This window comes from Myodes glareolus, chromosome 26 (genome assembly GCF_982192425.1).
Source record: "Myodes glareolus chromosome 26, mMyoGla1.1, whole genome shotgun sequence".
NCBI classification, from domain to species: domain Eukaryota; kingdom Metazoa; phylum Chordata; class Mammalia; order Rodentia; family Cricetidae; genus Myodes; species Myodes glareolus.
In genome coordinates, this window is record NC_142051.1 from 14144736 (window position 1) to 14160248 (window position 15513).

Sequence of the window (15513 nt, forward strand, 5' to 3'; positions counted from 1 at the left end):
TCTGATTAAAAAGTGGTTGATTACTCCCATGACATTTGTGCCAAGGACATTAGCCTGTCTTGCAACAAGTTTCTGTTCTCCTTTTTTCTGCATGGTGTGATATGAATATTTTTATTTTAACTATAGAAGCAGATGATTAGTTAATAACTAATGCTGAATTTAGCCTCTGAAACATAATGTCCATAATTATATAAACAAATTAAATTCTAAGATAATTTATTTTAGAAAGATTCAATATAGTATGGAATTCAGATTAAGAGTTTGCATCATGTGTTCATTGTATCTGTAAATTTCATTTTTCAGGAAATCTATATAATAAAAATAACTTAAACCACACTGAATTTCTTCTGTCTCACTAGCCATAGATCACACAGTGGTTTGTGTTGTGTATTTACATTTACTCTACATCATATTTCTTACCCTTTCCACCTGGATCGATCCCCTAAAGTCTGGACTTCATTCATATGCTGAGTCAAAGACAGTTTCACTCTCTACTTCAGCTTTGGTGTGGGGAAGAACAGAAGCCAGTCATACATTTTAAAAAATAAAAACAGAATAAGACTGGGATTATGACTCTTTTTCTGCTTGCAGAGTTCTTGTATCTTTTTTATTTATCATGTCTTGAGGAACATCTGCATATGCACAGTGAATAAAAACACCACTTCAGGCCAAAGTTTGTCCAATTTATATCACATAACCTAAGTGGCAATCATATAAACTTTCCCACAGTCTTTAAATGGTCTGCTTATAATCTCTTCCTCAAAAGCTTGAACTTGAGAGTTTCATTTCTTTCTTGTGAGGACTCAGATGGATGGCCTGGGAGGAGCCCAAGAGTGACGTGATTCTGATGGAAAAAAGAAAAACCATCTACCCCTTTCCCTGAAGTGTGGGTGGATACTGCACTCCACTATGCTTAGAAATACTCCGCATGGAGGATCTTATAAGGCATCCAACTTCTTCATGACCTTTCGATTGATAGTTCTCTTAACTGCTCCTTTCACTTCATTGTTCCTTAGGCTATAAATGATGGGGTTTAACATAGGTGTAATGACCGTGTAAGACAAAGACACAAGTTTCTTGCTTTCGGGAGACTGGTTAGATTTGGGTCTTAGATAAGTCAAACTGGCTGTTCCATAGAAGAGGGATACCACAATAAGGTGTGATGAACAAGTAGAAAATGCCTTCTGTCGACCAGTAGCGGAAGGCATCTTCAAAATGGTCCCAATAATGCGGGTATAAGAGACCAAAATGAGAGAAAATGGAAACATGATAAAGAGAAGGGTAGATGCAAGTGCTTGCATTTCATATGTAGTTGTATCTTCAGTAACTAGTTTTAAAACAGGAGGACCATCACAGAAAAAATGGTCTACTGAATTGGGCCCACAGAAAGGAAGAGCCATCATCCAAGCTGTCTGTAGCATGGACACGGGAACACCAGACATCCAAGAACCTATGGCCATACACAAGCACAGGGACCTATTCATTATGAAAGAATAACGTAAAGGGTTACAGATGGCTACGAAGCGATCATAAGCCATCATAGAGAGGAGAAAACATTCAGAGCTGCCAAAGAAGAAGAAAAAGTACATCTGGGTGCCACAACCCACGAAAGAGATGACTTTCCTTGTTGACACTAGGTCTACCAGCATCTTTGGCACCATGACCAGAGTGAAACAAACTTCAAGCAATGATAGGTTTCGCAGAAAGAAATACATGGGTGTCTGAAGAGCATGGTCCACACTGGTAACTGTGATAATGAGAAAATTTCCCAGCAAGGTAACCGAATAGATAGCCAGAAATAAAACAAAGAGGGAGACCTGCATGCCAGGGTTGCTTGTAAATCCCAGAAGAACAAACTCAGTGATTCTGGTATGATTTTCACAAGTCATATTTTAGATAATTTCTAATAAAAAGGTCAAAATATGGCATATAAAAATTTTATCAATATATATACCATCTTAAATAGAATAAGTAACAATAAATAAACAATAAAAATCCACAAAATACATTCTTTCTCTCAGTAGAGTATTGGGTTCTAATTTAATTAGCTGTATATTAGTGAGGCTGAGGCATTTATTTCTGACACACTAAACAATTAATTGATCTTTTAACACAAAAAATAAATTTTTATTTCTCATTCTAGTTGACTTTGAAAAAAACTATATTTTTTCATAAAATAATTTGATTCAATGTTGTTATGTGATAAGTACCTATGCAAACCTTTGAGAACCTACATTATGAGGCTGAGGGTCTTAGAATTTCTGTAAAACTAGTAGCACTTCTAACAAATCTATGTGCATATGAACACATATCTTGTCTGAACTGCACAGGTTTGTATGATTAAAGGCCATGTGCTTCTTTTTGCTTCAGCAATACTTTGGTTTTCAGCATTCCATGACTTTCCAGGAAATACATCATCATTTGTATGAGTTCCATCATCATTTGCTTTATTTTAATGCATGACAAAGTTAATCCATTTTCTGTAATTTAACTGATTTATTGTTTTTCTTAGAATGTCTCCACAATGAGTGGGTGAAAATATAAAATAATATGTTTAAAAATTGAAGTAGGGGTCAAAAGAAATTACAAGAAAATCTCAGGATATTTCTTACCAACTAATGGCTGACATTTCTCCTTTAATTAGACGTCCAACCAATTTTTCAAAGAATAATGATGACAGAACTTGAAATTTTCAATAGCTCAGTCTTTGATGAAGCAAAAGGCTTAGACAGACTAACCTGCTTTGTTTTAGCACTATATGATGAATATGTTTCAGTAATAATACTTAAAAGTGTAACTAACCTTGGGGAAATGATCCCAGGGACATTGTAAAGGACTATTGTTAATCAGACAATATTTTACCCCCAAGGAGAACTGTGGATCACTTTTTTAGAATTGATTATGCTTTCTGCAATTTATGACTGCATTTTAATATACCCTTCAGAATAATACTTTTCTTTGTTATGGGACTCTTGGGTATTACAAATATTGCTACATTAAAACTATGTGAAGAATATATATTTCAATTTTTTCTGTGACATTTTCACATTTATTGTGAGATAAAATAAGAGCCAGTATTTATATAAGCTTAGAGCACATGCTTAGAACATGACTTTTAATTTTTATTTTAAATACCTAATAAACTCATCCAAAGTATTATGTAAAAATCATTTAAACATGTAAAGTAGATAAAAATTTTATACTTGAGAATTTAAAACTGGGGATATGTCTTTAATTTTTTGACTGCTCTGCATGAACCCAGAAGTTTCATTTAAAAGTCAAATAATGTACAGGAATAAAAATAAAAGCTAAAATGTTTCTTTAAGGTAGGATTAAAATATCATATACATAACGCTGTTGTTTCTGGGGTCTGTAATGAGGCAGAACTTCATGACTGGGAACACATGGCCGTGCACAGCTGTTCACTGCATGACAACCAGAAAGCAAAATAACTAACCAATTGTGTCATTTCTAATTTGTTAGTATTATAAGGAATTCCCTAAGTTATCAAGTCCTAATTCCTTTTTCTTACTGACTCAACTCTCTCTCTGTCTCTCTGTCTCTCTGTCTCTCTGTCTCTCTCTGTCTCTCTCTCTCTCTCTCTCTCTCTCTCTCTCTCTCTCACACACACACACACACACACACACACACAGAGCACACACAGCACACACACAGACACTTTTTGTATAAGTTTCATCACCTTGCTAGAAAATTTCCTCAGCTAACTACCCAAGTCCAACAGTTACAAGCTCTGCTTCCAGATCGTTTTAGTTTCTTTTTGGTTGTTATGATAAAATACCAAAAGCTCTTGGGGGAGAAAGTGGTTTATTTGGCATATACTGCCAGGTCAGAAGATACCAAAAGCAAAAGTCTGTGTAGGAACTCAAGGCAAGAATGCAAAGACGGGAACCTGAAGAAATGCTGTTTGGTGGCTTACTTTCTGGCTCACCTATAGGCTCATGCTTAGCATTTTTATATAAAACAGGACCACCTACCTAGGAGATGTTGCTACCTCACAGTGTGCTTGGCTTCAGGGATATATAAAATAAATGCATATAAAAAATTACACAGCAGGATGTAGTATTGTATGCCTTTAATCCCAGTAATTGAAAGCCATTGTGAGATTGAGATCAGGAAAGTATGAAGAGCGAGTTCCAGAACAGTCAGAGGTATATAATGAAACCCATGTTTGAAAAAAAATTACAATTTGGAATTGCCAATATTCTTAGTTTAAACATAAGCATTGCAAAGAACAAATAGATAAAATAATAAGCAAGGAATTTGACAGTCCTTAATATTACTCAAATATTAATGAAAAATGAAGCAAAATAATAGTGTTTTATAGTTTTGCAGCTACTACTATCAAGAAATAAAGTGATACCAATAATAGATAAAGTAATACAGAGACATGTTTTGTCTCTGGATTCACATAAGTGAAATTAGAATTTTAAGATATATTTTTATTTTTTGAATTGATAGGAGAGCACACTGTATTAACATCTTTTCTACTTCTCCTGCCTCTGTTGTCAATCACTCCTTTCTCTACTCCATAATTCCTTTTCAGATTCATGACATATCTTTAAACCTACTGAATCCATTTAGTATTGTGTGTTGTATGTATATGCATTTAAGACTGACCATGTATGACTGGATAACCTACCAAGAGGATCATCTCTGGGGAAAACTGACTCTCCCTCTCTGAGCAGATAATACCTTACAGATCTTCACCTAGAAGTGAGACCTTGCAAAATTGTTCTCTCTTAACTGTTGGCATGTCAATTGATATTGTTGTTATACAGGCCTTATTTAGGCAACTATATTGTTGAAATTTCAAGGATACATCCTGCTTTTTTTGTCTAATAGACACAGTCTAGCTATGGATACTCTGGTCCAGCCCCTATAGTCTTTCTGCAATAGTCCCTAAACCTTAGGTGTGGGTTGTGTTACAGGTGAACTGATCATGGTCAGACACTTTATGGTAACTTATTCTCTGCATTTTGACCAAAAATACATCTCTACAGTAACCTCTGTCTGCTGCAAAATGAAGATTCTTTGATGAGGAGTAAGGACTACTCTTATCTGTGGGTATAATAAGTGTTTAGAGTACAGTTAAAAACCATACTGAAAATGCTCGTAGTAGTTTCTACTGTAGGATAAATGACCTCTCCAGCAATAGATGCTTGCATAGGTTTGCATAAGACCAGTTGTTGTGGAATAATCTTTTTGTATACTGTGAAGGTGTATCTTTCCTAAGGCACCTTCTGATTGGTTTAATAAAGAGCTGAATGACCAACAGCTAGGCAGGAGAGGACTTCTGATAACAGAATGAAACTGGAGATGAATTTAGGTATGCAGGGAACTTCAGCAAGAAACTGAGGAAGTCAGACCCACTGAACGGAAGAGATTAGAAGTCACGTGATAAAAAGTAGATTGATAGGAACTGCTTAATTTGAGTATATAAAGTGGGGTAACTTGAGAAGCCAGGAGGAAAGGAGCTATGTGGGTGGAGGGGAGAAGGAACTGTAAAAGTTGGGATAATAGGACAATAGAAATGAGTTTATAATTGTATCCTAAAATGGAATATTTTCACCTTTATGCCCTGAAATTGCTGAAAGTCAAAATGAGGCCCTATTCACATAGTTTGCTGAGCTGCAAATAAAGCCTAGCCCTCAGCATAGGAAAGTGGCTGTCATGATAGCCAAGCACAGGCTGAGAAACAATGAAATTCTGAATATTGATGTAAAGCATGTGACAAGAACTTCCAGAGGCCCAGAACATGGACCAGACCCTTTACGGTCTCCTGAGGCTGATTTGCCAGAAGCGACTATACTACTCCCATTCTCTGAGACACAAGCATTTCTACACAGTGATATCATCAGAGAAGATTCCTTCTGCCTTGTCGGAGAAGCTTGTTAGCTGGTTGACCTCAAAAGCTAACACCACTTACCTCTCTTTGGTTCTGTAGACATATAACTGGATTCAATTCACTGACGGACCTAAAAGTGATGTCAAAATGTGACCCAGTAAGAGTATTATATATGTTCGGAAGAACTATTTGGCCATTCTAATTTGCAACAGTAATTCAAAGAATATGTTCTGGAAATACAGGTGAGGGACAGTGGAAGAAAAAAAATGAAATCTTGGATCAGGCCAATTTTTCTCATAAGAATTCACTATACTGAGGTCTGCGTTTAAGATTGAAGCTTCAGGAGATCCTGAGAAAAGGTTGAACTGTTTTGTTGATTAAATGGCTAAATTATGTATCACAAAATGACCCACACTCATACACACTTGTTTTAATCTTTATTTTTATTCCTTTCTTGTTCTTATGTTGTATAACATCATATTTATTGAATTTATGTCAACAGGAATTAGTAACATTTTGCTAATATGAGGTTTATCATCGTACGCTATATAGTATTATTTCTGATTAATGCATGCATTATTATTGTCTAAGCCGAAAGCCTGGATATCTAATGCTTAATATTAGGGTATGGTCATGTAATGCTTAATATTAAGTACCAGTTTGGCTGGTTAAGAAGGTCTTGAAACATAGCAAAGTGATATTATGAGGTTTATTTGTGGTGATGTTTGCAAAGGAATCATCTGTGTGAATCTTGGGAGACTGAGAAGGTAAGATCCACATGTAACACTTAGTCCCTTCCTCTAGGTAAGATCTAGGTGTAACTTTTTGTCCCTTCCTCTACATCTCTTTCTCTGGGTCTATGGATTGTAGGTTGGTTATCATTTATTTAACAATTAATATCCACTTATATATAATATATAATATCTTAATAATACTATATTTATCTTTATGTGCCTGGGTTATCTCACTAAGCATGATCTCTTGGTAGGGGCAAATAGAATAATTTTTATGGAGCAGAGGAATAGGAACAGGAGGATTGGGTGGGTAGGGGTAGGGGAGATGGAGTTGAGGGAAGAAATGTGGGGAGAGACAGTTAGAATTGAGGAGCATTTGAGGGGTGGTATGGAAACATAGTGCCATAGAAAATTCCTAAAATATAAAAAGGCAATCTTAATGAAGTCTCTTAATAATGGGGGAGACAGAGTCCCAGCTGGCCTTCTCTTGTCACCAAATAAAGCTTCCTGTGCTAGAACTTGGTTACATCCAATTGAATTGTTGGCTAAAGGGGTCCCATGGAAATTCCGCATCAAGGTCCTTCTGTCTATGTGTTGCTTTTATTGGTTAATGAATAGAGAAACTGCCTTGGCCTGCCGATAGGGCAGAACTTAGGAAGGCAGGGAATACTGGACTGATTGCTATAAGAAGGAAGGCAGAGATAGAGAGAGATGCCATGAATCCGCCACCAGGGATAAACATGCTGAAACTTTGCTGGTAGGCCATGACCTTGTGGTGATACATGTATTAATGGAGATGGGTTAAATTAAGATGTAAGAGTTAGCTAATAATAAGCTAGAGCTAATGGGCCAAGCAGTGATTTAATTAATACAGTTTCTGTGTGATTATTTCAGTTCTGGGCAGCCATGAAGTATAAGTGGCTCCCTCCTCCATGCAACAAATTGGCTTTCACAAAAGATGAGACCTGAACAAATGACTTTCTCCAGCACCCAGGCTATTGCCAAGACAACAAGTGTCTCTCCATGAACTGATCCCATTGTTGAAGACAACACACACACAACTCAACTATGAAGAGGGTGAGATGGTGCTTACATAGAACCTTCACCCCTAAATTCTAATGCCTTTAGTATAGGAAGGTACTCCCTAGGCTACCAAAAGAGAAATGTAAACACCAATCCAGTCACAAAATCTTTTATCTGTTATCTGTCCTGTTGCTGAAATATGCTAGGGTAATGGTGATACAAAGCCAGTGGGAGTAATCAACCCATGTCTGATATGACTTAGGCCCACTCTATAAGATTGAACCTATGCCCAATATGCATGGGTTATCAAGAACCAGGGGCATAGGGTAAAACAAATGTTACTGGTCTAAAAGACGTAACAATAAAATGATTCCTAATGAGATATATATATATATATATATATATATATATATATATATATATGATGAGTTCCTTATTCAGTCAGTAGCAGAGGCACTTATGTCTTCTAAGGATGAGAACAAATAGAGAGACCTACAGCTAGAGATTGTGCAGAGAGAGAGAGAAAGAGAGAGAGAGAGAGAGAGAGAGAGAGAGAGAGAGACCTTGTAACTCATGGTTATAAATGGGATGTCTCCATCAAATCACTCTTTTCAGAGCTCAGAGAATTCAGTGGAATAAGAGACAGAAGAGGGTAAGAGCCAAAGGGTATAGAGGACACCAGGATAACAAGGCTCACTAAATTAAGTGAGCAAAGCTCATATGAACTCAAAGAGATTGAAGCAGCAAACACAGGACAACACAAATCTATACTAGGTCTTCTTTGTATATATTATAGATTTCAGTTTAGTATTTTTATAGGATTCTTAATGTGTGGATGAGTGGATCTTTGATTCTTGTACCTGCTTCTGGGATTCTTTTCCTTCTGCTCTTTTGTCTTGTCCAAGTTCAACATGATGCGGTTTTTAAAATATTATTTTATTTTATTTTGCTATGATTTGTTGTTATGTCTTAAAAACTTGTTCTTTTTTAAGGAAATAAATAAAAAGAGTCCAGATTGAAGAGGAGATGGGGAGGAACTGAAAGAAGCAGAGGCAGGGGAAATAGTAACCAGAATATATTGTATGAGAAAAGAATTGAGTTTTGATAAAAGGATAAAATAAATAAAAAGTTTAAAATAATGGAAGCAATGTAGTGTGTGTGCGTGTGTGTGTACTGCAAGGAAAGAGAGAGAGAGTAAGAGAGAGAGAGAGAGAGAGAGAGAGAGAGAGAACCCATACTCAATGTGGGCAAATGATTCAATTATAATTATCTAAATTTGAGGAAAGCCCAGAGAGATAGAAATCTGATATTGAAATGTCAACCTGGGAATCTCTTTGAGCATGGATACACCCTTCTTAATTTCTTGTGTATGAAAGCTCCAAGATCAATGGATTCAGTAATTTATGATTATAGCCTCAGAATCCCAGACTTCCAGTCTTATACTGAAAAACTATATGACTAATTTTTCTACACCTGAGACCTTTGGGGTGGAACCAAGCCAAAATATCAACATCTTGGCGTAGATGGTCTGTTGTGGAATGTCTCAGTCTCCTTAAACTATAAGTCAATTTTGTAGAAATCTTGTGTTATCCAATCATGTCAACTCGTGTAGCTATCTATAGATCTACCTATCTATAGATGTGCTCATGCCTCCTTCCCTTCTTGAATTATTCTCTGCCTTGAGACTTTTCTCGTATAGGAACTCTAGTATTTGTTGTTGTTGATTGTTGTAGAAGTAGAAAGCAGATTTATGCAAGATAATACCTTCAAACTTGGTTTCTCAACCCTCCTTTCTTTTGCTTTTAGTTCTTATGATAAGATCCGAGAATACTGACTGTCAGTGAAAAATGTACTTTAGCCAATGCATAAACTTTGAATTAAAAAAATATTGTAAATATAGATATGTATTTGTTGTGTGTTTGTGTATATGTGTGTGTGTGTGTGTGTGTGTGTGTACTGTGTACACATGAGCATGTGTGGTGACCTCCTCACCATCTACCATATGAAGTTGAAGGATTTGACTCTGGTCATCAAGATATTACAGCAAATTCCTTTACCGAATGGGCTGTGATACCAGACCTCAAGTTGTTCATTTACTTTTAAATTTAATTTAAATAACATCTTTTCATTTATTTTACATACAAACTGCAGTTCCCCGTCCCTCCTCCCTCCCAGTACCTCCTCCGCATCTTCCCATCTACCTCCCTCCCCATCCTCTCCTCCTCTGTCTCCATTTTGAAAGTGGTAGGCATCCCCTAAGCTTGAACAAAGTATGACACATCAAGATGAGGCAGGACCGAGCTTAAAAAAAACATGTTTCCTTTAAATGCACCACTCAATTCAATGGGAAGTTTAATATTTATTGGTCATGCCCACCTTTTATGCTCTCCATCTAAAAGATTGATAATGAAGGGATGTGAATGTCTGTGTGGATTGTGCGGACTCCATTTGTGTTCTAAACTACATTCGATTGTATTGCAAAAATATGTATTGCAAAAATTTGTAATAGACCTTCATAAAAATTGCTATGGTTCAGCCCTTAGAGTTTCAAGCAAATCATGGGTGTCAGCTAGAAACTTTTACTTTACGTATCTTCAGTGAAATCATTGAAAATAATAGATTACCTCTGGAAATATACTAAAAGATCCAAAACCCAAGTTACACAAGAAACATGGTTTTGTGTGTGTGTGTGTGTGTGTGTGTGTATGTTGTTTTGTCTTAACACATTCCTCCTGAGACTAACATAATTACACAGTACAGGGATAAAATCCCCATGGTCTCTCATAAAAATAAAAACACTACTTGTGCTTGAGATTCATGTTGTCATTTGGCATTTTAGAACACTTAGAATACCAATAGCAAGAAAAAGCTTCTAGGCAGTCATCCAAGCCACAATAATCTGAACAAATTTATGCAGGGTGAAAAGAAGATCCTTATTTTTATTTGTGGGTCTTGCCTGTCTAATCATTAGCATATTCTATTTAAGTCAAAATTACATTATTATGCAGGTAAGTACTAAATAAGTGACTGGAATAAACTTTCTGATGGATACTTGAGAGGAGTCTTGTTATGACTGTAAAGGTCAGATAATCAGAACAAGACACTCTCTTATTTAATTTTCTATGGTCTTATAATTGAAACTCTTTTATATGTCAATTGTAGAAGAGCTTGTGTGCATTACTAAGTAGAAATTGGAATTCTTAACTTAGATACCTTTTTATATAAGTTTCTATGAAAATAATACAAGATTCACACCAGAAATATGCATCCACTTGATGGGTTGTTTGTCTCATACACATCCAGGTGTTTCCATTCTTTTGTTAGCACGCTGATAGTGGATGAGTTCCATTGCTGAGGGTGATTGACACCCGTGGCTGCTGATTGTGTCCCTTGGAACTATCTGCCTGCTCTGCTGTCTTCCCAGATGTCTGCCTCTGAGCTGATGAAGAATGGAAGCCTATCTCTCTGCACGGAATTCACATTGGTGGCCTTTTCTTCTCTAGCAGAGCTGCAGCTTGTCCTCTTCTTTGTGTTCTTGGTTATCTATTTGTTTACAGTGGGAGGAAACCTCCTCATCATCTGTGTGATCTGGGCCACCCCTTCCCTGCACACTCCCATGTACTTCTTCCTGGTCAACCTCTCCTTCCTGGAAATGTGCTACATCAGCAGTGTGGTGCCTCAGATGCTGGTGCACCTCCTGGTGAAGTCCAAGACCATAAGTGTGGGATGCTGTGCAGCGCAGATGTATGTATTCACCATCTTGGGACTGACAGAATGCTGTCTGCTGGCAGCCATGGCATATGATCGCTTTGTGGCTATTTGTTACCCACTTCATTACACTCTGCGGATGGGCCCTTCTGTCTGCTTGAAGTTGGCTGGGGCGTCTTGGATGACCGGGACAGTGGTGGAGTCAGTACAGACTACGTGGATCTTCACTCTGCCTTTCTGTGGAGCAGGAAACATTCAGCACTTCTTTTGTGACATCATGCCCGTGGTGAAACTGGCATGTGTGGATACCTCCCAGAATGAAATCGTACTATTTATTGTTTCCCTGATCTTCATCATGAGTCCCTGTCTCTTCATTCTTTGTTCCTATGTGCGTATTCTTCTGACCATCTTGAGAATGCCTTCAGCAACTGGCAGGCACAAAGCCTTCTCCACCTGTTCATCTCACATTTTAGTCGTTTCTCTTTTCTATGGCACTGCCTTGTTCACTTACCTCCAACCCAAGAGTTCACACACCCCAGACACTGACAAGGCTACTGCTATCATGTACACTGTGGTCACCCCTGCTCTGAATCCTGTTATCTACACTTTGAGGAACAAGGAAGTGAAAGAAGCTTTTCGAAAGGGAACACTGAGGAAGTTTCTCAGACAAGTGGACTAGTTACGCCAAGCAGCTGAAACTTTTTCCATTGTGCAGAGAGTTTATTCAACTCTATGAATCCTTTATTATTCTGTGTTGTTACTGAAGCATTGATAACCTAACAAATATGTTTATTTTATAGTTTTCAATCTGAACAAATAGATACTAACAAACCTAGAACTGTATATTTGTTTAATCATTCATTCATTCAAATTTTTGTGGTATTTAGAACTCAGTTTAAGACGGTGTACTGCAATCAAGCTAAGTCTACTCCTTTTTTTTTCTTCGAACTAAACTCACTCTGTAGTCCAGTTGGGACTTGAGTCCATGAATTTCCTCATGAGGTCTCCTCAAGAGACCTCAGTCTCTTGAAATTCTGGGATTATAAGGCAGTACTAAATTTAGTTTGTTTAAGTTTTTAACTTTGAATCCATATGTCATGACTTTCATCATTTTATAACTGTTAGAAAACTGCTTCATGGAACAGAAATATAATAAAACACAATCAAAAATGTATTTCTCTTTAGATCTAGTAAGGTATTAAGTAAATTATTCATAACATGAAATCTTGCTTAAAGCTTGATTTTAGAAGATTGAGAAATCTCATGCCACGGTTCGCTACCTGTTGGCTAGTGCTAATTTATAGAAATATTGTAAGGAATTTCTGTAAGTGCCAAGCATTTGAATTTGGAATTTGGCAATTGAAAATTAAATTGGAGGGATGAAGAAAGTACATTGTCACCAAAAAAAGAAAAAGAAACAAACTAACCTGATATAATTGGTATTCCTGTAATTGTTATTCACCATATTAAGAAAAAGGTGATATGGTAAAGAATTGACTTGTGTGATGATTATTCATAGGTGTCAAATTGACTACATCCATCTGGAATTAACTAAAATCCCAAGGCATTGGGCACACCTGTAACAGAGTTATTAGTTACTCAGATAACTTATGGTAGGAAGACACAGCTTAAATCCACATCACTTGAAGTTGGAAGACCAACTTCAAGTGATATCACCCCTTCTCGTGGCAGACTATATAAAGGACAAGAAGAAAGAAGCTTTTGCTCTTTGCTGCTTCCTTGACTCTCTTGGAAAGTTCATTTATTCACTGGCATTAGAGTCTACTCCTTTGTAATTCCAGTGAAGACTGAAGACCAGATGAGGCACCCAGACTTGTTGACTGAACAAGTACTAGATCCTTGGATTTTCCTTTGGGAGGCAGCCATTTCTGAACTGTCTGGACCACAGCCTGTAAGATACTCTTATATATCAAATACATATATTTTATCAGTTCTGTTCTTCTAGAAAACCCTAACAGAGACTATGATGCCAGAAATGGATCTAATGAAACAGAATTGTAAGGATGAGTTTTTAAGTATGTTAAGCAGGTTTGGGAATTTGACAAACCTACAGTTACCAAAGACTCCCCAGGTAGCATGAGAACACTGACAGCCTGTGCTTAGAAATCTTCAAAAGGCTTGATGCATAGAATAAGGAATTCAGTGACTCTGAATATAAAACTTTTAACAATTTATCAAAAACTAAGAAAAGCAATGATGATAACTGCCTCTTTCCCATTTCTTAATAAACTGACAATTGAAAAGAATGATTTTAAGGATAAAATTAACCAATTTCTATTATCGTGGGATACAGTGGCAAAGGAAAAAGAGTGAACTCTGTGAAACAGCTGCCCAGATCCAGATGTGTGTAAACAATCTAAAGGTTTCTACGTGTGCTAGGGAAGAAAATATTCTTTCCAGCAGCCATAGAACTCAAATTGTGGAATATCAAACCTGTAACCTCATCATAAGATTGACTGAATTACAATAAAAATTGAAGTCTCAGTCTCACAGAGTGTCAGGTGTTAAGGTAAGGACACTGATTGGTAAGAGACGCGATCCTGTAACTTGGGATGGAGATCCGTGGGAAGACCCTGCTGAAGCTGTGGACTTTGTACATTCTGACTCTGAAGGGCTTATACCACTTGAAGAAGTAGTCTCTCCATCCTTAGCAGAGGATGTATTCCAACCCTTGCCTCTTGTGGGAATTAGTCTTTCATTGTCAACCACACAGCAGTAAACTTCCCTAAAGGAGATGCCAGACAAGAAAATACTGGTGTCTCTTAGGGCCCTTCAGTATTGCCCCTTGATCTATAACCAGACTTAAGATTAAGCAGCCTCCCAGATGCGAGATAGAAAGTCCTTGAGGAGGTGCTCTATACTAGTAAGGAGCTGAAGGAGTTTCTAATTCATTAAAGCAGAAATTTGGGTGCAAATGGAATCTAGAGATGTAACAGACCTAGATACCCTCAATGACCTTCCCTAAGTGACAGGGTGATCTTTTTTAATTTATTAGATTTTTAAAAAATACCAATTCAAGTTCCCACTCCCTCCCCTCCTCCTATTCCCTCCACACATACCCTCCCACCCCACCCCCATCTAATCCTCAGAGAGGGTAAGGCACACTGCCTTGTGGAAAATCCTAGGCTGTCCCTACTATATCTAGGCTGAGCAAGGTATACATCCAAAGAAACTAGGATTCCAAAAAGTCAGTGCATGTAGTAGGGATAAATCCGGTGCCACTGCCAGTGGCCCCTCAGTCTGTCCCAGCCATGCAACTGTCAACCACATTCGGAGGAACTAGTTTGGTCCTATGCTTGCTTGTTTGCTCCCAGTCTGGCTGGAGTTTGTGAGCTCCCATTAGCTCAGGCAAACTGCTTCAGTGGGTGAACCCATCATGGTCTTGACCTCCTTGCTTATATTCTCATTCCTTACACTTTTCAACTGGACTTTGGAAGCTCAATCCAGTGCTCCAATGTGAGTCTCTGCCTCTGCCTCCATCAGTTGCTGGATGAAGGCTCTATGGTGATATTTAAGATAATCGTCAATATGACTATAGGGCAAGTCAAGATCAGGGCCCCTCTTCTCTATTGCCCAGGATCCTAGGTGGGGTCATCCATTTGGATTCCTGGGAATTTCTCTAAAGCCATGTTTCTACTAACCCTATAATGGCTCCCTCAATCAAGAAAGAAATCTCTCTCCTTGTTCTCATCTCATGACAGGGTGATCTTATCTCCTTAGGTTTCCAGAATTGCCCTAAAATAGAAGCACAAACTGGGTACCAAGGCTTGAATACCTGGATGTGTAGAAAAGATTTCTGATCATAACATTTTTAATGCAAAATGAGATAGTCACTCTTGGTGAAAAAACAGTAATTTTATTAATGTAAATGGAATCTTTCTGTACAAACAAAAACCATATCTTTATTAGTTATAAATATTTTGAGAATGCATTTTTCTCAAAGTATTATCCATGGTAATACTTTATTCATAACAGACAAAAGCAATTCATAGCATTCAAGAGGTAAAAGATGAAACCTGTGATATACCCATATATTGGAATTGTTAGCAGCTTAGCAAATGTTAGGAATACAAAGGCATAGATGAATTTTAAACACATATTGGCCAATAAAATAATGAACGATTAAACAGAAGTATACTAATGGAATAAGTTCCATTTAAA

The 15513-nt window shown here is 37.3% G+C and overlaps 2 protein-coding genes across 2 annotated transcripts; one reads left to right on the plus strand and one right to left on the minus strand.

Moving 5' to 3' along the window:
- Window positions 1-938: 938 nt before the first annotated feature.
- Window positions 939-1889, minus strand: LOC125389711 (olfactory receptor 10A7). Its single transcript, XM_048418354.2, has one exon. It carries the CDS (start codon window positions 1887-1889, stop codon window positions 939-941), a length of 951 nt encoding a protein of 316 aa, XP_048274311.1.
- A 9158-nt stretch (window positions 1890-11047) lies between these two features.
- LOC125390088 (olfactory receptor 10A4-like) lies at window positions 11048-12010 on the plus strand. The gene has a single exon (XM_048418883.3). It carries the CDS (start codon window positions 11048-11050, stop codon window positions 12008-12010), a length of 963 nt encoding a protein of 320 aa, XP_048274840.3.
- The last annotated feature ends 3503 nt before the right edge of the window (window positions 12011-15513 follow it).